Consider the following 27,748-nt stretch of genomic DNA (forward strand, 5'->3'; position numbering starts at 1 on the left):
GTTTCTTCAGGGGGGTCCTGGAAATGAAAGAGATTACTGTCTGCTCTAAGATGTGCTTGTTAGCATCCAACATCTAGTTCAAGGTAAGTGGTAGACAACCCTGATTGAAAGGATCACATTTCCCCTCCCATTGCTGCACCTCTTCCTCTAACATAAAATCTTCCTATAACTATAGGAAGCGTATTCAATCCCTCCTCTTGCTATTTCCACAGCTTTGTGTGATACCCTTTAGATACGTTAACATTCTGGCACTGATTAAATATTTTTCTTGGGTCAGGCATCTGTTAGTATTTAATTTTTGAAAATGAGTAAGATGGCCCTGGCTGGCATAGCTGAGTGGATTGAGTGCGAGTCTGTGAACCATACGATCGTGGTTCGATTCCCAGTCAGGGCACATGCCTGGGTTGCAGGCCAGTTCCCAGCAGGGGACACATAAGAGGCAACCATACATTGAGAATTCTCTCCTTCCCTCCCCCTCTAAAGATTAAAAAAAACCCCATAAATGGTAGGTACGAGATAGACAGGGGGAGGTTAAGGAATAGTATGGGAAATGGAGAAGTCAGAGAACTTACATGTATGACCCATGGACATGAACTAAGGGAGGGTGAAGTGATGGTGGGAGGGGTGATGCAGGGCAGAGGGGAATAAAGGGGAGGGAAAAAATGGGACAACTAATACCATAATCAATAAAATATATTTCAAAATAAAAATTAAAATATAGGCCCTTATGGAAAGTTTCTCATTCGTTCAGTTAATATATATTGAGAGCCTGGTATTCTAGGTGTTGAGGTGAACAGAAGCAGATAAGAACTGTTAGCCTGGGAGCACTGTATTAAACTACGAACTTCTTGAGCCCAAGTTGCCTCATGTACATATTCATTCCATTTTTTTAAATTTTTTTTTACTTTAAATTAGCACTTATTTTATGCTGAATTTACTCCCTGGCTGTAAGTTTTTGTTTCTTCTCTTTCTGCTGGGATAGCTTTTTTTCTGTGCATCCTCCTCTTCTGGTTTGGGAACAATCTGCTCTTTTTCAGTAAGGATCATTGCAGTGAGACAGAGAGAGCTTAGTGCGGATTACTCCACCCATGAACTCCATTAGTTCTGCACCGTGTCTTGGGAGCTTTGTTCACCTGGACGTGTTCCATGACCAAAGTATCAACATTTAAACCCTTGAGTTTAGCATTACTATCTGCATTTTAAAGCATGTGCAGCAAAGCTTCAGCGCTCTTTTCGGGCCACCGACCCTGTGTGCAGTCCCACTGTTTGGCTTGGGCGCACCTACCAGCTCCACATTGTAACAACAGACTGGCACACATTGCTTCTATAAGTGACATCCTTAGATACTTGTGTGGCTTTTCTAATATGCATACCCTTGATGACCTGGGCAGTTTCATGAATGTTCTTTTTTTTTTTTTGTAACTTTTGTTTTTATTTTATTTTATTTTATTTTAAAAATATATTTTATTGATTATACCATTACAGTTGTTCTATTCCCCCCCTTCATTCCCCACCACCCGCACACTTCCTCCCCCACCATTCTCCCCCCCTTAGTTTATAACCACGTGTCTCAAGTTCTTTGGATTCTATATTTCCCCCACTATTCTCACCCTCCCCCCTATCTATTTTCTACCTACCATCTATGCTATTTTCTGTGCCTTCTCCCCCCTTCTCCTCCTCCCACCCCCCTGTTTCTAACCCTCCATGTGTTCTTCATTTCTATGGTTCCACTCCTGATCTAGCTGTCCTCTTGGTTTGCTTTTGTTTTAGGTGTGGTTGTTAATAACTGTGTGTTTGCTGTCCTTTCACTGTTCATATTTTTCATCATCTCTTTCTTATATAAGTCCCTTTAGCATTTCATATAATAAGGGCTTGGTGATGATGAACTCCTTGAACTTGACCTTATCTGAGAAGCACTTTATCTGTCCTTCCATTCTAAATGAAAGTTTTGCTGGATAAAGCAATCTTGGCTGTAGGTCTTTGGATTTCATGACTTGGAATACTTCTTTCCAGCCCCTTCTTGCCTGTAAGGTCTCTTTTGAGAAATCCGCTGACAGTCTGATGGGTACTCCTTTGTAGGTGACTGTCCCCTTATCCCTTGCTGCTTCTAGGATTCTCTCCTTCATTTTAGTCTTGGCTAATGTAATTATGATGTGCCTTGGTGTGTTCCTTCTTGGGTCCAACTTCTTTGGCACTCTCTGAGCTTCCTGGATTTCCTGGAAGTCTATTTCCTTTGCCAGACTGGGGAAGTTCTCCTTTATTATTTGTTCAAATACGTTTTCCACTCGTGGCTGTTTCTTTCCCCCTTCTGGTACCCCTATAATCCGGATGTTGGAACGTTTAAAGATGTCCTGGAGGTTCCTAAGCCTCTCCTCATTTTTTTGAATTCTCATTTCTTCATTCCTTTCTGGTGGGATGTTTTGTTCTTCCTTCTGGTCCATTCCATTGATTTGAGTCCCATTTTCCTTTCCATCACTATTGGTTTCCTGTGCATCTCCCTTCATTTCAATTAGTTTAGCCTTCATATGTTCCTCTAATTTGTGACTTTGTTCCTCTAATTTGTGACTATAATCAACCAGTTCTGTGAGCATCCTGATAAACAGTGTCTTGAACTGTGCTTCTGAGAGGCTGGCAATCTCTTGGTCGCTTAGAGTTATTGGCTCTGGGACTTTGAGTTCTTCTTGTGCCATCTTTCGGGTCGTTCGTGCCTGTTCCATAGCAGGATCAGAGCCCTAAAGTGTTCACTAGAACAGGGCAACTAAGTCGCTGGGTTGTGACGCTGTATGTGGGGGCGGGGTCAAAGAGGGACTCTGGCGTCCCGTCTGCCCCGGCCCTCACCGGTGCCGCAGTTGCTGTCGTCACCGGGCCCATGCGTTTCGTCCCACTGCACTCGAGTGTGTCACCGCCGTCAGCCCTCGCCCCCTGGGGCCTGCGTGGTCTGTCTCACTGTGCGCGAATATGCGCCAGCGGTCTGCCCCGCATCCCAACTGGTTCCCGTCTGCCTGCGCGCCTGGGTCGGGGGCCCTGTCCTGCCCGACCCTGCTCGCTGCTGGCTCCGCCCCTCTTACTGTCCCGTTGAAGGGTTAGATGTAGTCGGACTTCCGTATAATTCAATTTTCTGTCCTTTGGTTGTGTCTTTGTTTCTCCAAACCTTTGTTGTATTCAAACTTGGTTGTGGGAGAAGGCAGTGTTTCCACCTATGCCTCCATCTTGGCGGAAGTCAGTTTCATGAATGTTCTTAAAGTGAACATGAAAATTTGAACCTCTGGATTAGCATGATTTTGTGGAGTATTCTGGGTCAAGTGAATAGTGAACCATTTTCAGAGGTCACAGTTAACTTGTGGGAAGTTAACTTAATCCATGTATATTATAAGAATTTGGCAGACTCTGCTGTTTTGCTTCAGATTGAGGGCCTAGACTGCCTTATTAACCTCTTAGGTGTGTGGTAACCTCCCCAAATCCTCTGGTCCAAAAATACTTTGAGATTCCACTTTTTAGGTATTCTGGATTTATTAGCTTTAATTAGAGAAATTGGTGAGCTGTCCAGTAAGGGTATTACAGTATAGTAGTTCTTCAGATTCATTACAGTTTAGCACTTGATCTTTGGCCTTACATGTCTTGAAGGTAGGTGTCTCCTCCCCCATGAGCCCATAATTAATGAGGCTTTAGATGTTGACTTTGATAGGTAAGCTTATAAGAGACTAATGAATACACTTGAATGGAATTTTGTTTTTACAGTGGAGACATTTTCCAGTATTTGGAATACTTTTTAAATAAAAAATCAACCTTCCAGATCAGCCGTCTCTAATCCATGTGGAGAAGCCTTCTCTAACAAATTCTTAATCTCTTTGATGACCATTTTCCGTGGAATCCTTGAATTATATGATGTCTAAGGTCTTGGCAGAGACTAAAATTCTAAGAATTTTAGAATTTGACCACTTCAACAGTTTTTGTTCTCATTATAATGAATAAATTGACATTTTTATGTATAAATCAGTCCTTTGTAATTTTGATTAGTGTGAATTAGTTTACCTAATGGTATTTGAAAACCTATCAAAATCTGTGTAATAGCTTTGGTAATGATAGAAATTACTTTCTTCTAACCATCTCATGGTTTCTGATTAAATTTGAAGTTGAGTTACAGAACATTGTCAATTACCTAAAAGTAAATTGCTGAAGCCAAATTGAGTAGGGAATATAATCTTGGAGGCCAATTCTGGACTACAGAAGTAATCTTAATATCTGCTCTGTTAGTCTAAACCTCTCTCAAGGCTGACCTTGGTACACCAGCATTTATTTAAGCAAGAATTACACTGGTATTTCACTCTTGAACTTTCCCTCAGCAATCAAAATTGTCCTAGTGTATTAGAGGCATAAGTAAGGTTTTATTTTTCTTCCTGACTTTCTGAATATTGGGTTATTATAATCTTTGTGGTTCTTCTCCAGTAACAGCAGTTATTGTAATTTTTTCCATATGCTTCATACTAGTGCATCTAAGAACAGGTTTGGTCATCCAAATTGAATGTTTTTTTTTAACCACTATTTTCATAATTCTTAATGAGTGTGAATCTTAATGAGTAGGAAAACTTTCCAAACATGCCACCTTGACAGTTCTTAAAAAGTGTGATGGAAGAGCAATGTGATTTTAAATTTTCTGTTGTCAACAGGACAGTCTGACTGTTTCCCTTCTAGTACAATCATGTTCAAAATTAAGAAGATCTGTTGTATCGGCGCGGGCTATGTTGGAGGACCCACGTGTAGTGTCATAGCTCAGATGTGCCCTGAGATCAGGGTGACGGTTGTTGATGTCAATGAATCAAGGATCAATGCGTGGAACTCTCCTTCCCTTCCTATATATGAGGTAAACCACTTAAAACAGCTCTTTGTTCTTATGCTCCTTGTTTTCATGCTCTTTTTGTGAAATAATTTACTATTGTTATAAAAATCTATGACTGCAACTGATAAGAAATTAAATGAAAATATTTAGATACACAGTGTTATGGACAGTATAATTACATGATGTTAAGTATGACCAGGGAAAATGACTAAAAAGAAGTATGTTATAATATTATTAATGATTATATCAGTGCAGTGAGATTATGGGTAATTTTTACTCTTCGTTTTAAATTCTGCCAGTTAGTATGGTTACCATGTTATAACAGAAAAATTAAGAAGTGGTATTATATAAAAATTAAATTATGGTTGTTTATAATATTAAGATATGTAAGCCTGTTATATTTTTTGAGTTATTGTACTTATATCAGGTAAACCTAGGATGGATAAATGGTTACTTTCATATGAAGTGTTTAGTAACACAAATTTGTTTAATTAGAATTTCAAAATTTCTGTGAATTTAGGGAATGCGTAGTTAAGAAAATACTCTTGTAAGTATTTTATTAAGCTGAGTCCTATTTTTATTATTTCACTGTAAAATGCATTCATGATACTATGCTTTTGAAGCCTAACAAAGAAACATTTAAAAATTTTATGGTATTATTTTCTATTATATATACAGGGTCTGGCAGAATTAATGCCTGCTTGAGTGTGGTTGGTAGGGTAATAATATGGGTGTAATAATTTATAGTTTTAATTTGAACATTTCACCTGAAATGTCAAATGGTGTGCTTGAGTGGGATAGTATTATGTTACAGAATTACATGCTTATGGCTTTTTAATAAAAAAGGCATGTTATTTGTGCCAGACGCCATATATTCTACCCCTCTCCACTATCAAGAAAAACTTTGTTATTACAAGACTGTTATTAACCAGTCTTTAGGCATGTTAGGTGTTTGGAATGGGAAAGTTCAACCCAGTTCTGTACTACCGTATTTGGTTTGGGGAATTTCTAAAAACATTTTGGAACAATAACTTGATAAAGAGTTATAATTCTGATATCCATAAAGGGCTACAATCATCTGAAAACTTGTAAGCCATATTTATATTCAGTCATTCAGTAACTAATTCTGCCAGCAGTATACTCTAGACTTCAAAACAGAGGACAGCCATTAGAATGGCTAAAATTATTATTACTGAAAATAACAATTGTTGACAAGGACTTAGGGCAACTGGAATTTTATATGCTGTTTGGCAGTGTCTTCTAAAGCTGAAAATACATATAGTTTATAACCTAGCAATCCCACTACTAAGTACATCCAACAGAAATGCATACATATGTGCACCAAGGGCAGATATTAACAGTGCTATTAATAATAGTCACAAATGGAAAACAACCTAAATGTTCATTATCAGTAGGGTGGATACATAAACTATGGTTTAAGTCCTGCAATAAATTACTATACTGCATTGAAAATGAATGAAACTACTCTTGCATGCAGGAATATGGTTAAGTTTTCATAAAAGTAATGTGTTGTCAGACACAAAATAATATATACTCTATAATCCATTTATATAAATTTCAAAAATTGACAAACTAATCTAATTCAGCAGGATGATAATTTGAGGTAGTTACCAGGAGAGGGTACACTGCAGGTTCTGAGTTACTGCTGATGTTCTAACTTTTCATGTGGATAGTGGTTACTTGTCTATACTAATGTATGTGTACTTTTCTGTATTTTTTGTTTTGTTTAAATTAAAATTTTACTTAAAAACAAAAAAATTAGTGCTGGCTGGCATAGCTCAGTGGATTCAGCATGGGTCTGTCAACCAAAGGGTTGCTGGTTCGATTCCCAGTCTGGGCACATACCTGGGTTGTAGGCCAGGTCCCCAGTAGGGGGGTGCTTGAGAGGCAACCACATATTGATGTTTCTCTCCTCTTTCTCCTTCCCTTCCCCTCTCTCTAAAAATAAATAAATAAAATCTTTTAAAAAATTATGGGCATCCTGAACTAGAAAAAAAGTATATATTATCTGTAATATATCAGAATTAGACATTTTGTTTTGGAAAAAAGAAAAAATTAGTTGCCTGGGCATGTCTCCTGGCCAGGTTTTTAACCAATCAGATTCTTTTCATTAGTATTACTATTTCCATTATTTCATATCTGAAATTCTTCTTCCTAAGACTTCAGTGCTTTACATTTAAAATAGTGATTGTGGTGGATCCAGAATGGTGGTAGGGTAGGTGGAAACTATACACACCTTTTCCCAGGTCCAAGGTACAGTGAATTACAACTAAATTATAGAACAATTATAAACCTGAAGAACCAACTGAAGCCCAGCTGAACATGTGTCTTATGACAAATTATTTATAGGGGAAGCTACATGGAGATTGGTAGGAAGGGTAAAGATGTGAAAAGGGCTGGCCCTACACTCACGTGTGGTGGTTGAGAATCTGGAGGGATATCTCACCCACCAGCAGAGTTCCCCCAAGAGGGGCAAGGGGTCTGAACCCCAGTCTGGACTCCCCAGCCCAGAGCACCAGAACCAGGAGGAGGAGCCCAAATAACATCTGGCTGTGAAAATTGATGGAAATTCCATCAACCAGAGAGATGAGAGTCTGCTAGAAACCTAGGCACCCTCTTACAGGGTTTGCAAACAAAACCCCGTTAGCAACCACACATTCTGGGCTATGGCGGAGTGAAGGCAGCTCAGAATAGACTGGAGTCATACAGGGAGAGACTGGGTTGTGTAGTTTCAGGGAGGAGGCTGAGGGGACAGTCTTCAAGGTCCCTGTTCTGAGCCCTTTTCCCACACTGCCCACAGATGCCATCTTTCTTGGGTTGAGCTGATATGGACCCCGACTTGTGGGGTCCACCACATTGTGAATGAGGCACGAGAAATTCACACGGACTATTGAGTGCCATGGAGGAAAAGAGACGACATGGCTTTCCTCTCAAGGGGAGAAAAGGCCGCGGCCTCCACCATGACAGGCCTTTATTTCTTTTCCTCGGCATATTACATGATGGTCCTCATTTACTATGCCCAGGTTCACTTTAGGTGGTTACCTTTTACAGAAAACAAAGAAGCCAATGCTGTTAATCATATCACAGAAGAAGGATATTTGCAAATGAAAAGGGAAAAGTGGTTGAACCAGTTACACTCATCATTGGTAGATTTAGCATGGATTTTAGGAAATTACTTTGCAATAAATGTTTTCTGTCTCAATTCAGGGTGAGGGAGGTTTGGAAAAAGCAAGTCTCAAAGCAGCCTAAGTACATCGCAGGCCTGATTCCCCACGGGAGAACCTATCTGTGGGTGTGGGTCCTGTGCATTGGACCTTGCTTTCCACTGGGAGCTAGGCCCTCGCCACGCAGAATGGTCTCCTACTTTGGGCATTCACCTCCATGCAGCATCTGCCTGGGGGAATACATTAGCCCTCCTGATTCACTGTGGTCTTGCTCTTTCAAGCTCAGGGCCTTGTGGAAGAGTTGGCTGTCTGTGGCCAGCCTGGGCCTGCAGTGCAGACTTTCTTAGGGAGGTGCTCAAGGAGGTCAGGGTGAACTTGGGGGGTGGCAGAAACTGAGTTTTGTGACTCTTAAGCCAAGGAACATTTCCCCCCCACATTCCTGACCTGCACCACTGTTCTTGTGTAGAGTCCTTCCTTCCATACAGCAAAATCTTGGTCTGTTTTAGCCTGATGAACTCTGCCAGTCTTACCCTAACAACTCCTCAAGACCCTTCCCCACCACAAAGGTCTGCAGGCCCCAAGTGGGTGGTGGCTGGCCTAAGTGTACACAGAAACTTTTGCTGAGTGTCCTCAGACCCAGCCTGGTGCCAAGTTTGAATCTGTATCAACCTGTGAACACTACTCACCCCTACCTGGTGACTCACTGATAACCTATCTCATGCAACTTGAATACCACCGGAGGTTCTTTCAGTGACTCATTCTAACAGCCAGCAGTAGATGTAGATCTTGGGGTGCCTTGGGCCTTTTGCTGAGCTGTCCCCAGGTTCAGTGCTGCAAGTCCCAAGTGGGTGGTGAAAGCTGGCCTTGGTACTCAACTTGTCCCCTTCCACACATACTAAAGTCCAGCAGAGGCAGTTTGGGTTGCTTTATAGCTCTAAACAAGTGGCCCGAGGCCAGTTACAAGGAGTGCCTGGCATTGATCTCTACTAGAATCCCTCCCAAGAAGTCTTAGAACAAACATACCAGGTAGTGAGCATCAGGCCACATCAGAGCATAACCCAGTTAGCTCCAGGGCATAGGCAAAGGGAGATCTCATCAGGCACCAGACCCTGGTGGGGCAAAGTCTCCTTTGTAGGGTCAGCCCCTGCATAGCTGTTTGCACACTTCTGCTGAGTGGTCAGGGTTAATCCTCATAGTCAGCCAGCCTGAGGATCAACCCCTCCCACAGATGGGACAACAGCAATCAAGACTCAACTACAACAGGGAGTGCTCACACAACTTACCCAAGAGACATTCTTGGAGCACGTAGTTCAGGTGATCAGGGAGACTGTGCCCCAGAGACCTATAGGACACCTACTACATAAACCACTGTACCTAGACTGGGAGACATTGCAGAATTACATAATACACAGAAACAAATACAGAGAATCAGCCAAAATTGGGAGACAAAGATACATGCATCAAATGAAAGAACAGGAGAGATTTCTAGGAAAAGAACTAAGTGAAATGGAGGCAAACAATCTACTAGATACAGAGTTCAAAACAGTGTTATGCTCAAGGAACTTAAGTGAAGAGTGAATGAACTCAGTGAGAACTTATAAAAAGAGACATCATTAAAAACCACATAAAATCATAAAAAATCCAATCAGAAATGAATGTAATAACCAAAATGAAGAATACACTAGAGGAATCAACAGTAGATTAGATGAAGCAGAGGATTGAATCAGTGATTTGGAAGACAAGGTAGCAGTAAACACCCATACGGCAGCAAAAAGAAGAAATAATTTTTTTAAATGGGGATAGCCTGGCTGGTGTGGCCCAGTGGACTGAGCACTAGCCTGTGACCTGGAAGGTCATAGGTTCTATTCCTGGTCAGGGCACATGCCTGGGTGGTGGGCCAGGTTCCCCAGTTGGGGGCATGTGAGGGTAACCAATGTATCTCTTCCACATTGATGTTTGTCTCCAAGAAATAAATTTTTAAAAATCAGGGGGGAGAGGAATGTAAGGGGACTAAATGATAATGGGAAAAATATATAATGAAGATAAAAACATTGGAAAACAAATTTTTAAAAAATGGGGATAATTGAAGGGGCCTCTGGGACAACATCAAGTGTAACAATATCCACATCATAGGGGTACCAGAAAAAGATGAGAGAGCAAGGGACTGAGTACCTATATGAAGAAATAATAACTGAAAACTTTCCTAACCTGGTTAAGGAAAAGATACACAAGTCTAGGAAATGCAGAGAGTCTCAAACAAGATGAACACAAAGAGGCCTACACTGAGTCACATCATAATTAAAATGGCAAAGGTTTAAGACAAAAAGAGAATCGAGCAGGAAGAGAATAAACAGTTACCTATAAGGGAGCTCCCATAAGACTGTCAGCTGATTTCTCAACAGAAACATTTCAGGCCTGAAGGAATTGGCATGAAATATTCAAAATGATCAAAAGCAAGGGACTACAACCAAGACTACTGTACCCAGCAAGGCTTTCATTAAAAAGAGAGAGAGAGAGAGAGAGAAATAAAGAGCTTCACTGATACAAAAAAGCTAAAGGAATTTATTGCCACCAAATCAGTATTACAAGAAATGTTAAAGGGACTTGTTATTTTTTTAAAAAATTTAAAGATTATTTATATACTTTTAGAGAGAGGGGAAGGGAAGTAGAAAGAGGGAGAGAAAGAATCATCAACATATGAGAGATAGATTGGTTTCCTCTTGCACACCCAAACTAGATACCTGGCCTGCAATCCAATAATGTGCCCTGAGTGGTAATGGAACTGGTGACTTTTTGGTTCACATGTCAGCACTCAAAATACCTGAGCCACATCAGCGAGGGCTAAAGGGACTTCTTTTTTTTCTTTCTAACCCCTTGTCACACCACCGATTGAAGTGAAACGGCACGACATGCTGCCACTTCACCCAAAAGCGGTGTTTTTACTTTGTCTTTTCTTGATGGCTCAGTGGGTCATTAGTGAAAGGCCCAACGAGTGCTTTTCAAAGGGGCCTAAAGGGACTTCTTTAAGAACAAGAAAGAAAATAAAAAAGGGGAACATAGTTATAAAGAATAAAATGGCAATAAATATGTACCTATCAGTAGTCACTTTAAATGTAAGTGAATTAAATGTTCCAATCAAAAGAGATACGGTAGCTGAGTAGATAAGAAAATAAGACCTGTGTATATGCTGTCTATAAATAGACCCACCTCAGAATGAAAGACACAAACACACTGAAAGTGAAGAATTGGAAAAAGATATTTCCTGCAAAGGGAAATGAAAAAAAGCTGGGGGAGCAATGCTTATATCAGACAAAATAGACTTTAAAACCTAAGACTGTAATAAGAGACATAGAAAGACATTACATAATAAAGGGATCATTCCAACATGAGCATATAACCCTTATAAACATGTATGTGCCCAACTGAGCATCTAACTACATAAAGTACATCTTGATGGGCATAAAGGGAGAGATCGACAGTAATACAGTCATGATGGGGGGGGCGTTTAATAAGACTTATTTATTAAGGCTCAGTTGGTTGAGTAACAGGCCTGTAAACTAAAGGGTTGCCAGTTTGATTCCCAATCAGGATACATGTCTGGGTTTCAGGCCAGGTCCCCCAGTTGGGGGCATGTGAAGAGCAACCACACATTGATGTTTTTCTCCCTCTCTTTCTCCCTCCCCCTCTCTTTAAGAATAAATAAATAAAATCCTTTTTTTAAAAAGTATCATATAAATTCTAAGTGCTAATTATGATAATTACATAATGAATCTAGTAAGAGGTAGAACCTATATTAATTGCTCCTACACAATTTTTAGAGATTACAAATATTCCATTGGTTTTAGTAGAATAATGTAATTGTTAATTTTGAGGTCTTATTGAAGCTTAGTATAAATTCTGCATTGCTCTGATTTTAGGTTACTTTAATTTAAATAAAGTGTTAGGAGATTATGTATAGGACTAAATTAAATTTCCTCTGCAAAATCCCCAAATCCCATAATGCTGTAGTCCCATTTTTTATAACATAGTCAAAATAACCAAGGAAATGGTTACTATGACTGATGACATTATATTCATGGTTTTAGTGGTTCATATATTTTGCTGGTCCTGGTATATATTTTAGTCAAATTAATGGAAATTGAATTTATATTTTATACTTCCCCTGATTGCTTATGTTCAAAGACCTCAGGATCATGAGGAAAAGTGAATTGCCTCTGGATATAACTCTAAACCTGTAGTCCCTGAAGTGGCTTTTTACTTTGCTATATACACAGATAGTTATGTAAACAACCATAGGATTGTGGGTATTGTTTGAACCTCTCCCCCAAGAAAAGTAAGTTTCAGTGATTTACTTTTTTGGTTTTTTTTTTTCTTTTCATTATGGAAAATTTCAAATGTAATAAAAGCACAGAGATCAGGAGAATGAATCCCCATAGGCCCATCACTCTGTTTCAACAGTTTACCAGCCTGGGGGAGTCCCCCTCCCACTACAACCATCCTGATCACTTACGATTTCATCCGTGAGCCTCAAATTATGTGTCTCTAAAAATAATCATTGTTTTTAAACTTAAGCACATCAGCATTATCACTTCTAAAATTTTAAACAGTTTCTTAATATCAGAATTCTGACATGTGTCCTTCCTCCCATAATTCATTTGTATCAGGATCCAAGTAAGATACATATATCACAACAGATTTATATCATTTAAGTATCTTTTAAGACCAGAATATTTTAGTTTTTCTCCGTTTCTTTCGTTAGTATGTTTGTTGAAGAAACTAAGTTGTTCATCCTGCAGAAATTTTCAGTCTGGATTTTGCTGATAGGACTGGTCTCATCAGTTTAGCCCTGATTTTTTATTGAGGGTGGGGAGGCACAGGAATACCTGTTAGATGGTGTTACACAGCTTAATATTCTTAACATTAGTATCTCTTCTGATAAATTGTATAGGAAAAGTAACAGTTTTCATTAGAAGTGCCTCTTGCCCTGGTCAGGTATCTCAGCTGGTCACAGAGTAGACCAGATATGCCAAGGTTGTGGTTTCAACTGCTCAAGTCCAATGTTGTGGTTTCAACCTGCTGAGTCAGGGCACATGCAGGAACCAACCAAAGAATGCGTAAATAAGTGGAACAACAAAATCAATGTTTCTCTCTCTCCAGAAATCAATTTCTTAACAAACTTTCTTACAATAGGACTTAGAAGAAATGTTTATTTATGTTTATGTTTATTTTTGTTTATTTATGTTTATTTTTGTGTAAATATTGACTGTTTCCCAACCAGTTGTTTGGCCTAAATTCTTGGGGGCTAAAGAATAATGTGAAATCAGTTGTTTGCCTGAAATCGCAGAAGATACTGGGTTTCCTGATAGTTGTGTTGATATTCAAGTTAATTATTAATTCTTATGAAACAGTCAGGCCCACAGTAAACAATGACAAAGCATTAAAATGAACTGCTGCTTTAATTGTGGTGCATTTAATTTTTTTATTTGGTAGTGTTATATAATGTACACTTATGACCTTTGGTATATGATCTTGGATTTTTCTACAAAGATATTATCTGGGAGGATATATAGACCTTTAACCTACAGTATGAACTTCTGCTTTATCACATGCAATGCTGTACTGTTAGGTTATCTCATCGGACTGGTAAACAGTATGTACAGCTCCTTTTCTTTTTTCTTTTTTTTTTAGCCAGGACTAAAAGAAGTGGTAGAAGCTTGTCGAGGAAAAAATTTATTCTTTTCTACCAATATTGATGATGCCATTAAAGAAGCCGATCTTGTATTCATTTCTGTAAGTATTTTCCTGTGCTGTGTGAGTTTTCATGTATTCTTGTCTAGACAGAAGTTTCATTCTATTCCAATAGTAAATCCATTGCACTGAGCCACAGCATTACTTAGAATAGTGTTGTCTAGTTGAATTGTGGTTGTCACCGACTTTGTCTAACACTTCACCAAACCCTATAATCAATCGGTCAAATATGTCGTTTCAGATCATTAAACAAGTACATTCAGAGAAAGTTCTGGTCTGAGATCTGGAATAGGAAGTTTTGGTAATCTGTGAGCAAATGTAGTACTAGTATATTTATTTCATCATTTCTTTTTTGCTCTGGTTGGTAGAGGTCAGGTAAAGAGAATTGGGTAAAGTTTGCTTGCAAACTTACAGGCATCGCCTGTCTAGTTGAATTATGTTCCAAAACTCATTTTAGATTAATTGTTTAGAATTTGGCATCTGCTGGTTAGATTGTCAGGCTAGCCTACAGACACCTTGAGCTCACAATATGGCTAAACTGTTTTACCTTTGTAATGAAAAAAATGCAGTGCTTGGAGGTAAGCTCTGGTAATACAGTACTTGAACCAAGGTGACTTATTTCTTGCTGTCCTGGTGACTGTCTACTCACATATTCTGTGTGCAAGGGTATAGTTGTCACCAATTTGTAGCTGAGCTAGGATGTTATATGACTTAAGACCTTTAGTGCCTGAGAAATAAATGGGAAAGCCAGTTGTGTGAGCTTTGACCCGTCCCGTGAGATAAAGGAAAGAAATATCCTTAGGTCCATCTACCCTGTGTGCATGTTCTTGATGGCTCTAACTTATTCAAAAGGGGTTGTTTTCTGACTGGTGAACTTTGAACTGCAGAAGAATGTAGTAATGAAGCCAGTCTCTTTTTTTGGCTTTTTAAATTCAGAGAAATTGGGGCAGCCTCTGTGACTCATCTACCCATTCTCCACTAAAGCTTGCAGATGAGTAGGGTAGAGGCAGAGAAAATATTCTGGAGTAACTGGATACTTGGTGTTAACTTGGACCCTTGGAATAAGGTATTCCTGGTTGTCTTAGTTTGGATAACCAGGGCCTGGAATGGCAATAAGAGAATTTTCTGTAAAAATATTTTTTAAAATAATCTGTTCTCAAGCAATAGAGTCTGCTGTAGGGTGGTCTGACAGCTGATTTTACATATGCCTCTCAGCCGGTCTAACCTGCGCAGCCCTGAAATTTTCTGATTACTTTATATGCCCGTTAGGGTACTTATTGCTGTGTAACACATCTAATTCCCATTATCCTCTGGGTCAGCTTTTTAAATTTGCTTGTTGTATAGTTTTCATTATGAGAAATATCAAACTTATACAAAAGATGAAGAGAGTAATATAATGAATCCTATTTACAGCGCTCATTCTCCATTGTCAAGTTACAATGGCTAATTTAGTCTCATTTACTACTTCTTTCCCTTTCTTCCACCCCAGATTATTTTTCAGGAAATTCCAGATAGGAATAGTTTTCTACAAGTCGGTTTTCAATTGTTACTTTCAGAGCTTCTTTACCAGAAGAAGCCATGTGATCACCTCCCGGACATGTCTTACCTTGTCCCTGCCCTCATTGCCACTCTGTACTCCATTGCACCCTGACCTCCATGACTAAGTCTTTTCCTAAGTTGCTTCACATATGCAAACAACTCTTTCTTCACACCGCAACTCGATCTTCAAGTTTTGATTTATTTTGGCTTGATTTTTTAAATTTTGTGCTTCAGTAGTTATAAGCTTTTCAAGAGAGGAGAATCAGTGCTACTTACTACCGGTTCAAAAATTGCATGTGTACAGAGTTTTAAACTTCTCAGAGTACTTTCATTTTTATTAGAGGGTTATAAAACTCACGTGTTAGATTTTAGAGAATATGTCATCCTCATTTTCCAATGAGGTCATGGAGGCAAAAGCAGCGGCACTTCCTCAAGGTTGCATAATATAGCTAAGCCAAAGCTAAATGCCTAGATTCAGGACTCATGATTTATTTTTCTGTCTGTTTGATAGTCTTTGTCTACATAATAGTATGTATCCTAAAGATGCTAGATAATTCTTAGCTTCAAGGAGCCAAGAAAATATTTGCGAATGATACTGCAAACATTTTTTAAAGCTATTGATATAGGTCTAGGATGAAGGAGAGTGAAAAGGAGTTTGAAGACCATGATAACACATACAATGCAGAGAAGAAAGAAAAAAAATTTACATTTCATTTCAGATTGTGAACTTCTTTAGGATAAGAACTGTTTCATTCATTTTTATAGCTCCAGGGCTTAGCTTAGATCTTGCCTGCCCTGGTATCTGACACGTGTATGGTAATTCTCAACAAAAATTTAGTGAGTGAATTCTCCAGATGCTTTGAGCTATTCCTTCTGGTGATTGTATTTACAAAATGTATTGTTTTTTTAGGAACTAATGGAGGATTAGTCAGCTCTACTGATGATAGTTAACCTCCGACTTGACTAGCTAGGTGACGGTCCAGGGCCTCTCTTGAAATCATTGAGTATCTCACAGATAATCTGTTCTTAATCCTGGATACTTCCACCAGGTGAACACTCCAACAAAAACCTACGGAATGGGGAAAGGCCGGGCAGCAGATCTGAAGTATATTGAAGCTTGTGCCAGACGCATTGTACAAAACTCGCAGGGCTATAAAATTGTGACTGAGAAGAGCACGGTTCCCGTGAGAGCAGCAGAAAGTATTCGCCAGATATTTGATGCAAACACAAAACCCAACTTGAATTTACAGGTATTTAAAAAAAGGAAGCATTAGAATCTGGTTCTTCTTATGTAAATATCGATGCCTTGAAGTTGTCCATAATTCTAGTTTAAAAGTCTCTGCATTGGGGTTCTAGGTTCTGTCCAACCCTGAGTTCCTGGCAGAAGGAACGGCTATCAAGGACCTGAAGAACCCAGACAGAGTACTGATTGGAGGGGATGAAACCCCAGAGGGCCAGAGAGCTGTGCAGGCTCTGTGTGCTGTGTATGAGCACTGGGTGCCCAAAGAGAAGATCCTCACCACTAACACTTGGTCTTCAGAACTTTCCAAGCTGGTTGGTACATAGCATTCAACTCTCCATTAAATTTAAAGCCAAGGATTTGTTGCTTATAAACCTGTTTAGTTACACAGCTACTTTCTCAATATTAACAAAAGGTATGCTTGGAAGATAATATTCTTATACATTATGAAATAGTTACAAACATTTTTCACAAGGGGCATCAGATATTAATGTATAAAACACAATGGAAAATTCTTTTTTAAAAAAGATTTTATTTTATTTATTTTTAGAGAAAGGGGAAGGTAGGGAGAAAGAGAGTTTGTGAAATATCAATGTGTGGTTGCTTCTTCTGTGCCCCCTACTGGGGGCCTGGCCCACAGCCCAGGCATGTGCCCTGACTGGGAATCAAACCAGTGACCCTTTGGTTCACAGGCTGGCACTCAATCCACTGAGCCACACCAATCAGGGCTGGAAGTCTAAAAGTGCAATAAAATGTTAAAAAAAAAAAGGAGGGTAGAATAAAAAGGTATTTTTTAAAGTAATTCTTTCCTTTCTTTTACCCTCTTTCATAACCCTCTTTAGTTTCTAATTAAAATATTTTCCCTTATCAGTCTATTGCCTCCTCAGATTAAGCCCACCAGTAACTTAAATCTCCCTCAGTAATTTGCATCCACTTGATCAAATATAATCCAGATGTATAAAATTGCTATTTTAGCTTATCATAGTTTTTCTTTTTTCTTTTTTAAGGCAGCGAATGCTTTTCTTGCCCAGAGAATCAGCAGCATTAACTCTATAAGTGCCCTCTGCGAGGCAACAGGAGCCGATGTAGAAGAGGTGGCGACGGCCATTGGAATGGACCAGAGGATTGGAAATAAGTTTCTGAAAGCCAGTGTTGGTAAACTGAAAACTTTTAGTACATATAGTGGCGTCATTCAGCTAGGTCTCTAAATTTAAGGTAGTCTTTGTTTAACTTAATGCGCTTAGAATAATTATTCTATTATACATGTAGCTTTCATCCTATCAGGTTCTTTTTAAATGAAGTACCAGTTACTTACATTGTTTAATAATTACTGTCTGATTAGTGGGATAAGTGCAGTTCAGTGTTTTAGGGGGAATAAATTAGTATTTAGTAAGAACATTTGGGAAGAATAAGTTTGAGAGACCACATAATAAATAACTTAAGTAATCATCAAAGCAAGTAGTAAAAAAATTGCGGTCATTTGCTTTTCTTACTAATAAACTTTTGGAAGTATGGCCTTGCTGATCTTCATTGTTTGCAGATTCCCTATTTGTGAGTTAGCTTACTTACTAAAGTTGCTTTGCAGCCCTAAGATCCGTACTCCTGGTGTTTTTGTGGTCCTTTGCAGACATGAGCAGAGCTGCAGAAAATTTGAGTCACCCGACACATGCATTTGCAGCTGAAGCTGAATAAGGCAGTGCTCTTGCTTTCCTGTTTCAGCTTTCATACTGCAAACATGTGCTCTCCTTTGTGGTCTGTTGAGTGCCAAGATTTTTGCATTTTTGTGCATTTTGTTGGTGTTTTCACTGTTTAGAATGGTTTCCAAGTATATTGCTGAAGTGCTGTCTAGTGTTCTGAAGCGCCAGAGTGCTGTGACGTGCCTTCAGGAGATGTGTTTAAGCTTCATTCTTCCATGAGTTGTAGTGCTGTTGTTTGCGAGTTCAATGTTAGTGAATTGACAATATGTATTAAATAAGGTGTTTCTGAACAGAAACACGTAAAGCAAGATTATTTGATTGGTTGATGAAAATGTGACCAGAAACCCGCAGGAACCCAACCCTGTATTTCATCTGGCAGCAGTGCTTCAGTATTTGCCAATTTGGCAGCTTTATAGAACATAACTACCGGGTAAAATGAGATCTGGCTGTATTTTTGGATTCAGGCTAATAAGGTTGATGTAAAAGTAAGTGGAGCCTTTTACAGATTGGGCCATTGTCAGCCCTTCCTGTATTTCTAGGACGTGATGGAATTTCCAGTACTGGTTCCCCTGGCCTTTTCTATCTTTTTGATGTTTTCTTCTAGCTGCCATTTAATAAAAATAGCTACTGTTTGCTGGAAGGCATAGTATGCACCAGGTTCTGAACCAGCACTTTGTATATTTCATTATCAATGCTTACAGCGATGCTTGAGGTCCAGGGACATTTTTGCAACATGCTCGAAGTCATACAGCTGATGACAGTGTCATACAGCTGGGTGTTTCTGACTCCAGAGCCCATGCCAACCCTCTCTGTAGGGTTGCACTTGAATGGGGTGGGCAAAATATGGCCCTGCAACCAAATCCTGCCCACAGTTGTTTTTGTAAATAAAGTTTTATGGGAACATAGCCATTCCATTTGATTACATATTGGCGTAGTAGACAAGGTGGCCAAGTGGTTAAGGAGATGGACTGCTGTTTACATATTAGCTATGATATTTTTTGAGCTACAAAGGCAGAGCTGAAGAGTTAGGCCAGAGACTACATGGCCCACAAAGATGAAAATATTTGCCTTCTGGCTCGTAAAAGCTTGCTGGCCATGTGCTATAGTTAGGTATGTAGGGCAGTCATGTCAGATGACTGAGGGAAGAAAATAGGAAATACAGCAATAATAAAACTGCAGCTACAATATGGAATTTGTATATAGAATTGATGAGTTGCTTGCAAATTTCACACAATTTATAAATCTACTAATTTTCCAATGTTTGAACTTTTGTATTAAAAATCCTAGCATAGCCCTGGCTGGTGTGGCTCATGGATTGAGCATGGGCCTGTGAAGTGAAGGGTCACTGGTTTGATTCCCAGTCTGGGCACATGCCTGGGTTGCAGGCCGATTCCCCAGTAGGGGACACATGAGAGGCAACCACACACTGATGTTTCTCTCCCACTCTTTCTCCTTCCCTTCCCCTGTCTCTAAAAATAAATAAGTATGTTTAAAAAAAAATCCTAGCATAGAGCCTCTGATTTAGTATGACCAAAATTTGTTACAATTCTTAAATGAAAATGTTGTCATTTTCTTTTTTCTCTTTAGGATTTGGTGGGAGCTGCTTTCAAAAAGATGTTCTGAATTTGGTTTATCTGTGCGAAGCTCTGAATTTGCCTGAAGTAGCTCATTATTGGCAGCAGGTATTAATTGTCATATTCAACAACTTATGATTAATTTAAAATTAAAACATGTCACCCTGGACATGTGAAATGTTTTTGATAGGATTTATTTATTCCAGGAACTCACCTAATATTATATTTAATTTTTTAATTTTAGATTTATTATTGGGTTTCTGTGCTTTTGTCTTTTGCTAATTAGCTGTGATGGAAGTTTCTGATAAACCATTATGTCTTCTAATTTTATAACTAAATTCTGCCAGAGTAAAGCAAGAACTTACTCTAAATTATAAGTCTTTATCTTGAAAGGTGTAAAATCAGAATAAAGGAGAACCTGTATTGTAATGATTTCAGGTGGTTTACATATGCTGGTATTTGTATTGTCCCTTTGAGATTCACAGAGCTACCCTGACTGGTGTGGCTCACTTGGTTGGAGTGTTGTCCTGTTGCCAAATGTTTATGGGTACAATTCCCTGCCAGGGCACATGCCTGGGTTGTGGGTTCGATCCAGCCACATACAATCCCCCAACCTGGGTGGTACCTTACCCACTGATGATTCTCTCTCATGTCGATGTTTCTCTCCCTTCTTCTCTCTCCTCCTCCCTCTTTAGAAGCAATGAGGGAATGTCCTTGGGTGAGGATAAAAGAGAGAGGGAGAAAGATTTAGAGAGCTAAAATTACAGACCTCAAATTAGAAATAGAGTTAACATTTATTAAGTGCTTACTATGTACCATCTCTCTTTTAAGTACTTTGCTTAGTCCTCATTATAGTCCCCATCACTAAAATCACTTCTTGTTTAGAATGAGGAACTTGAAACTTAGAAAGTTAAGTAATTTATCCAAGATACCAGCCAGTATACATACCCTTCTCAAATATTAACCCCCAAGTTTGTAGTTTTTCAAATTTCAGTGCTGGGTGGGAGTATAAGGAAATGCACATTTTTGAACATGGAAATGTATACTCAACGCAGCATGATGACTTTATTTTTTCCCATTATGGGGAAAAGATGCAGATAAAGGCTTGCTTTTCCAACACTTAGGGCTCATTTCCCAAGTTCTCAGGGTTTAAATACAGCTTCTAGAAGCTGAGAGCCTTAAAAAAAAACCCCACACACTAAAGCAGTCTCTTTCCTTATATTCATCTGGTCACCAAGATGAAGTCTTGTTTAGAAACTCTTAGGAGACTAACAGATAGGTGATCAGAGACTTTTCCCCGTAATATTTAGTTAAAAACGGCCAAGTGTTCACGGTGTTTTGGTTCATCTGGAGGCAGCTATAACTCTCTTCTGTTTGTCCTCTGTCCACATTCTGCTCACACTCAGTTGTGGTGAGGGGTGGAGGAAGCACATGAGCCCGTCTTTGGGATTTGATTGCTCACAGCCTTGCTGCCACAGGGCCTGGAGCAGTCAGCTAAGGAGAACCCTGCTCTCTGTGTGCTTTACTCAGGCTGGCCCTCAAATGGGCTTGACGCTTAGCTGTGTCTCCGTCTTCATACCCATCCCAGTCTGATGCATGGAAAGATAATCCAAATGAAAATTAAAGTTTTTAGTATGCCTTGAAGGAGAGGGGAGTGGGTTTTGTTTTGTTTGTTTTTTAATCTGTAGATACTAAAGAGGTTGGTTAACCTTTGTCTCCTGTTAATTTGTCAGGCTTGGATTCACACAGCAGTACTCCCCATTAAACTGTGAGCAGTGTATGGCACAAATCATTGCATAATTGTTCATGTAATTTCAGGTCATAGATATAAATGACTACCAGAGAAGGAGGTTTGCTTCCCGGATCATCGATGGTCTGTTTAATACAGTGACGGATAAGAAGATAGCTATTTTGGGGTTTGCATTCAAAAAGGACACTGGTGATACGAGGTATCAGTTCTTTGAAATACTTCAACCCTTTCGAGAGACTGTTAACTCCTTATCTTATTCAGGTGTTTGATTGGTGGATGAATGCCTGAAATACCTGTATGTATATAGTGTAAAGAATAAAAATAGTATGGATTTCAGTGGATTGAGCTACACCAGTGGGCTGTGAACCAAAGGGTTGCTGGTTCGATTCCAAGTCAGGACACATGCCTGGGTTGCAGGCCAGGTCCCCAGTGTGGGACACATGAAAGGCAAGCACACATTGATGTTTCTCTCCCACTCTTTCTCTCTCCCTTCCCTTCTCTCTAAAAATAAATAAAACCTTTAAAAACGAATGCAAATAAATTGAACATCCATAGCCTCCCAAGATATAGAATCTTACCTGCGTATTAAACTTCTAAAGCATTAGAATATATGCCATTTAAAAAGCTTAGGAATACTGATTTCGTTTTTCTTCAGAGAATCTTCTAGTATATATATCAGCAAATACTTGATGGATGAAGGTGCACACCTCCACATATATGACCCGAAAGTCCCAAGGGAACAAATCGTTGTGGATCTGTCTCATCCGGGCGTTTCAGAGGATGACCAAGGTAAGGCTCGGGTCTCACGGATCACTTTGAGTGTGAGCCTCAGGGCTTGTTTGTTCTCCAGAGACCTTCGCTCAGTTTCTATAATTTATATTGTTGGTAGGCCCCATTTCGATTTTGTGTCTCTAGTGAAACCCTTAGGTATTTGTTTCATCAACTCTGATTTGAAGCGAGGAGCTGTGGGTTAACTGTAATGATTTTCCCTTCAGATTCTAAAGAAGCTTAGAGGTTACCAGGAGATACTTCGGGGCGTTGGGGGGTTTCCATGCCCCACAGCGTTCCCCTCACTCACACTTCCACCAGACCCTTCTTCCTCCTTCAGACCCTCAGCTCCTCCGGCAGTCCTCGTGTTAAAATTAGTGCACAATTTCCAACAACTCCTTTCCTATTGCCATTTTTTGTGGCTGTTGTTACAGTGTCCCGACTTGTGACCATTTCCAAGGACCCGTATGAAGCATGTGATGGTGCCCATGCTGTGGTTATTTGCACCGAGTGGGACATGTTTAAGGTGAGGTGACAGAAGTGGCGTTAAGGACAGTTTTGGAGGTGTTCTGTGTACGTTGGGGCTGAGTGTGTGCTCGTGTGTGAATTCTCATTGTTCCTTTGGTTCTGGCTTCCTAGGAATTAGATTATGAACGTATTCACAAGAAAATGCTGAAGCCAGCCTTCATCTTTGACGGGCGGCGTGTCCTAGATGGGCTCCACAGTGAATTACAAACCATTGGCTTCCAAGTAAGCACGACCGGGGACTCGTTTTGTGTGTCCAGTCATGTGCTTTTTAATGGCGTTGCATTGTAGAATTAGAATATTTTCTCATTTAGCAGTAACACAACTCTGGGACAAAACGAGTGTGGATCAGTTCTCTGGGAAGTCTCTGGGATTATTGTAACTGTTCCACTCTGTCCTTCAATTTACGAGCATTCGGACTTGGTCTCCCTTATTACATAGTGTAGGAAGTCATTCGTTGCCTGTTTTAGAGGGACAAAATATGTCCTGCTTGACCTCGTATCATAAAGATCAAGAAAATACACACAAAAAAGTTCTTCCTGGAACCTCCGAGGCAGCTCTACTGAACTGTCTACGCCACAGTGACGCCCTTGGAGGCCAGGTCTCTATCCCTGTGCAGTGATGTCTTGAAAACTGCAAAATGTGGTATGGTCGTGGCCTGTTGGATTAGGATCCTATGCCTTCTGAGTTCCGAAACTGCCCGATTGCGATGAGAGGTCCGAAGGAAAAGTGTGGGAGCGTCGGTGGCACTGGCCCAGAATTTGCCCACCAGTTATGGAATGCTTAGAGAACTGATAGAAACCTCTGCCCAGAATCGTACACTTATATGTTACATCTATTTCAGTACTACTGGTGGTCCCAAAAGTATTAATAAGAAGGAGCTACTTCCTATTTCCTCACAGCAGTGTGTATGGGGTGGGAGGCTCAGGTGGAGGAGGTCAGGGAGGGTAAAGAAACATGCCAGGCCCTGGCTGGTGTAGCTCAGTGGACTGAGCGCCGGCTTGCGAACCAAAATGTTGCTGGTTCAATTCCCAGTCAGGGCACATGCCTGGGTTGCAGGCCAGGTCCCCAGTGCAGGGGCACATGAGAGGCCACCACACATTGATGTTTCTGTCCCTCTCTTTCTCCTTCCCTTCCCCTCTAAAAAAGAAATGAATAAAATCCTTAAAAAAAAAGAATTGTGCTAGGAAATTGCTGTCAGCATAGCCCCTGGCATAGCACAAGGGGACAGTGTTCAGAGCGGGCTGTGTGTATCTGCTCAGCACTAGCTGTCTTGGGGGCACTGATCAGGGCCCATCTTCTGTTCCAAATATCTGACCTGGTTCTCTTAACGTGTCAGCAAATTGTTGAAGATCTTACTTAGAATTGACTGTTCATTTCTCATTCGTGAAATATTCACTTGCAACAAGAATCCAATGGCGTCCTTGTCTGCTAACACTTCATCAAGGACCTGGGGGATTCTCCTGTCCCGCCCCTCCTTGTCGAGTAACAGCACGACTTTCCAGTCATGACATAACTCAGTGATGTCAGCTTTTAAGGATCATTTGCAAGGCATAGATAAGTTTTCTCGCATTCCTGATTTACTCCTGAAGGAAGAAGATATGTAAAGAGATGCATATTTCAAATGAGCTTTGGTTGTTGTAAGTTAACTCTCCCTAGAAAGGATTAACGAAGATAATTAGGAATGGAAACACTATATAAAGATAATTTTAGAAGTCACTGAATAAGACCATTCATTCATACAAAGTAGAAATCCTTCCTTTGTGTTATGAGTTGGAATTCAATATTTTAAAGTCAAAAGACATGAAAATTTGTGTAGTATATTTATCTCTGCAGTACAGAGTAGATAGACTTATGATTAGTAAAGAAGCAGTGTCTTTAAAGTTAAGACTGGTGATTTGGGATATATGGAAAGAATTTAAAATGTAATATGCACAGTGAAATTAGACTCCCTTCATTGAAGGCCTGCTGATGTGCCAAACGCTGTGCTCAGCGCTTTATCTGATACAGTCCGCACCACAGTCCTCGAGGCAGGTGGTGGCAATACTGTTTATAAACGAGGGAAAGAGACCTAGAGAGTTCAGGTAACACAGCAGTTATCAGTCAGGATTCCAACTGGTGCCCTTCAAATCTAAAGCCTGAGCTGCTAAAACTTGTGCTATTGGAACTTATGCAACTTCATTAGAAGGGAAATGGACATGAAAATAGAGTATGAGAGAGAACGTGAATTAACTGGAATCTGTTGTCTTAATGGCTTTCACATACGCTACTAAAACAGCGGCATAGAATTCTCCGTCCTGTTTGAGGGCGGGGTCTGGTGTTGGGACTGCCAGGAGTGAGTGTCTAGATATGCATATGAAAAGTAGAATGGACTTCCTGCCAAGATGGAGGTGTAGGTAGACACACTGTGGCTCCTCGCCCAACCAAAAGAAGGACAACCACAAATTTAAAAACAAAAAATAACCAGAACTGCCAGGAAATTGAACTGTATGGGAATCGACAACCAAGGAGTTAAAGAAGAAACATTCATCCGGACCTGTGGCAGGGGTGAAGATGGGCAGCTAAGGCGGAGAGGACTTGTGGCAAGGCAGGGGGCTGGAGGACTGGGTGGTCCCACATTTGTGTGCAGACAAACCAGGAGGAACAACTGGGGAGCAAGACAGACCGTGCAACCCAAGGTTCCAGTGGGGAAATAAAACCTCAAAACCTCTGACTGAAAACACCTGTGGGGGTTGCTGTGGCAGTGGAAGAAACTCCCAGCCTCACAGGAGAGTTTGCTGGAGAGACCCCTAGGAACAGGAACATATCCACAGAAATGGAGATCACGTGGAGGGTTATCAGTGGGGAGGGGGTGGTGGGAGAGAGGGGGAAAAGGTACAGCGAATAAGGAGCATAAATGGTAGGTACAAAATAGACAGGGGGAGGTTAAGAATAGGATGGGAGATGGAGAAGCCAAATAACTTATATGTATGATCCATGGACATGAACTAAGGGGGGGAGGGAAATGCTATAGGAGGGAGGTACAGAGCAGAGGGCAATAAATGGGACAACTGTAACACCATAATCACTAAAATATATCTTAAAATGATGATAAAGGTTAAATAAATAAATAATTGCAATAACTTCCTTTAAAAAGTAGAATGTACATGGATTCTAGAAACATTAAAAATAGGGGAAGATACAAAGATCTTTCATAGCTCTGACAAATTGGAAAATATTTTCTGCTTTCCTCTTTAATTATACTTCATTATAGAGTTTTTACATTTATGTATTATATTGATTAATAGTTTTCTTTCTAACATCTTTTTTTTCTAGATTGAAACAATTGGCAAAAAGGTGTCTTCAAAGAGATTTCCATATGCTCCTTCTGGTGAAATTCCAAAGTTTAGTCTTCAGGATGCACCTAACAAGAAACTCAAAGTATAAACATGTCATTTTTATTTGTAATTTTTTTGGTACTTCAGGATAGCAAATATCGGTAAATGAACCAAATTTTTAAGGAAACAAAACTATTTTTTGATAATCAATTTATACTAGTTCTGGGAACCTGCATACCTAATAATTATGAATCTATAATATTTTTACATATTTTTATAATATTGTTACCTCAGTGATTGGATGAGTGGCAAGTAATCATGTTGATTTTAATGGTGTCAATTTTTGTAAAACAAAACCTTCACTTTTGACTTTAGAAAATACGTACCTATAGGCTGCACTTTAATATCACATTGTTAAAAAAGAAGGCACTTTTCAGTTTTTATGATTGTAAGTTCGATTACTTGTCATTGAATGTGTATTTTAAATCATAAAATTGCTTGCTAAATACCAGGCAAACCCTGTTCACCTTTCAGAAAGTGGCCCGGGGATTTAGAGGTTCCTGGCTCACCTGGGTCAGGTGACTTCCAGAGCATTTCTTGTCACCATGAACTTAGGAGGGGGGTGCAGTGGACAGAATGGGGCCTTTCATGCTTTTTCTTTTTCTTTTTAATGTTCTAATATTTTCCTATGCTTCCATGTAAGAAGTACCCTTTTGTTTCAATAAACTGTGTTGTTGGTTTTATTACCCTACAGAGGTCATCACTAACTCATTTCCAATCAATTCAAATACGATTGAAGGCATTTTTTTAAAAACTTGAGAGAACATCAGTACTGGGGTTCAGTACTGGGGTTCACTTCTCAAGAGTTTTTCCTCACTGATCATTATTTTTTAGTCCAAGAGCCAAAAATATTTATCTTGAACCTGCATTTTTATTTTTATTATTTGTTGCAAGGTTTCCCCTTTTTCTTTAAATAAGAAAGCCAAAACTTAGGTTTTACAAATTGTGTATAATTCTATAATAAGAATTTTTGTACTTGCATCTTTTTTCTTATGTCTTTTTGACTTACATTTGTTTGTTTTCTGTCTTATTATTACTGAAATGTATCAGATAACCATTGATGCTTACGCTCTGCTAAGAGCGTACAAACTGGGTTAAATGGACACAGGCCTTATCCTTTAGGAATCAGTGCGGTTCAGTAACAACAGTGACAGGTATAAAGATAATCACAGAAACATCTGTACAGATATCAAATACACAAATAAAACATTCTGCAAAAACAACTGTGTGGGTGTATTTTTGTCACAGTGCAAGTAACTAATGAGTCATGACAGTCTGGCATTAGATGGGAAAAAGTCACTTCTTTTTTGAGAAAAGGGCATTACATTATATTTTCAGATGCTGCAAGAAAGGGAGAGAATTTAGCAAGCAGACTACATATCAGCAGACTATAGCTCATAAGACAAGTCTGGCTAGATACCTCTGAGCTGAGTGTTTTTTTATATAATTACATTTTATTTATTTTTAAAGATTTTATTTTTTAGAGGAGAGGGAACTACATAACCCAC

General features: G+C 39.6%; 1 protein-coding gene and 1 non-coding gene across 3 annotated transcripts in view; one reads left to right on the forward strand and one right to left on the reverse strand.

Annotated features, from left to right (window-relative positions):
* The window catches only part of UGDH (UDP-glucose 6-dehydrogenase), a 28,470-nt gene extending 1,010 nt beyond the window's left edge, over positions 1–27,460 (forward strand). Inside the window, exons 2-12 of one of the 2 annotated variants that reach the window (XM_037064317.1) lie at positions 4,668–4,861; positions 13,711–13,812; positions 16,359–16,559; positions 16,666–16,863; positions 17,557–17,704; positions 19,834–19,928; positions 21,639–21,769; positions 22,226–22,359; positions 22,773–22,864; positions 22,978–23,088; positions 26,179–27,460. In XM_037064317.1, coding sequence (XP_036920212.1) covers positions 4,700–4,861; positions 13,711–13,812; positions 16,359–16,559; positions 16,666–16,863; positions 17,557–17,704; positions 19,834–19,928; positions 21,639–21,769; positions 22,226–22,359; positions 22,773–22,864; positions 22,978–23,088; positions 26,179–26,289 — 1,485 coding nt within the window. In that variant the 5' untranslated portion in view covers positions 4,668–4,699 and the 3' untranslated portion in view covers positions 26,290–27,460. The remainder of the gene's footprint in view (positions 1–4,667; positions 4,862–13,710; positions 13,813–16,358; positions 16,560–16,665; positions 16,864–17,556; positions 17,705–19,833; positions 19,929–21,638; positions 21,770–22,225; positions 22,360–22,772; positions 22,865–22,977; positions 23,089–26,178) is intronic. The other variant, XM_037064316.1, reaches the window with a different exon arrangement.
* On the reverse strand, positions 10,895–11,030 carry LOC118999707 (small nucleolar RNA SNORA21). Its single transcript, XR_005069162.1, has one exon. It is a non-coding gene; the product is annotated as a small nucleolar RNA SNORA21 (small nucleolar RNA).
* Positions 27,461–27,748: the final 288 nt, after the last annotated feature.

Source organism: Sturnira hondurensis, unplaced genomic scaffold, assembly GCF_014824575.4.
Source record: "Sturnira hondurensis isolate 20B ecotype Veracruz unplaced genomic scaffold, ASM1482457v3 Scaffold0015056, whole genome shotgun sequence".
NCBI lineage: Eukaryota > Metazoa > Chordata > Mammalia > Chiroptera > Phyllostomidae > Sturnira > Sturnira hondurensis.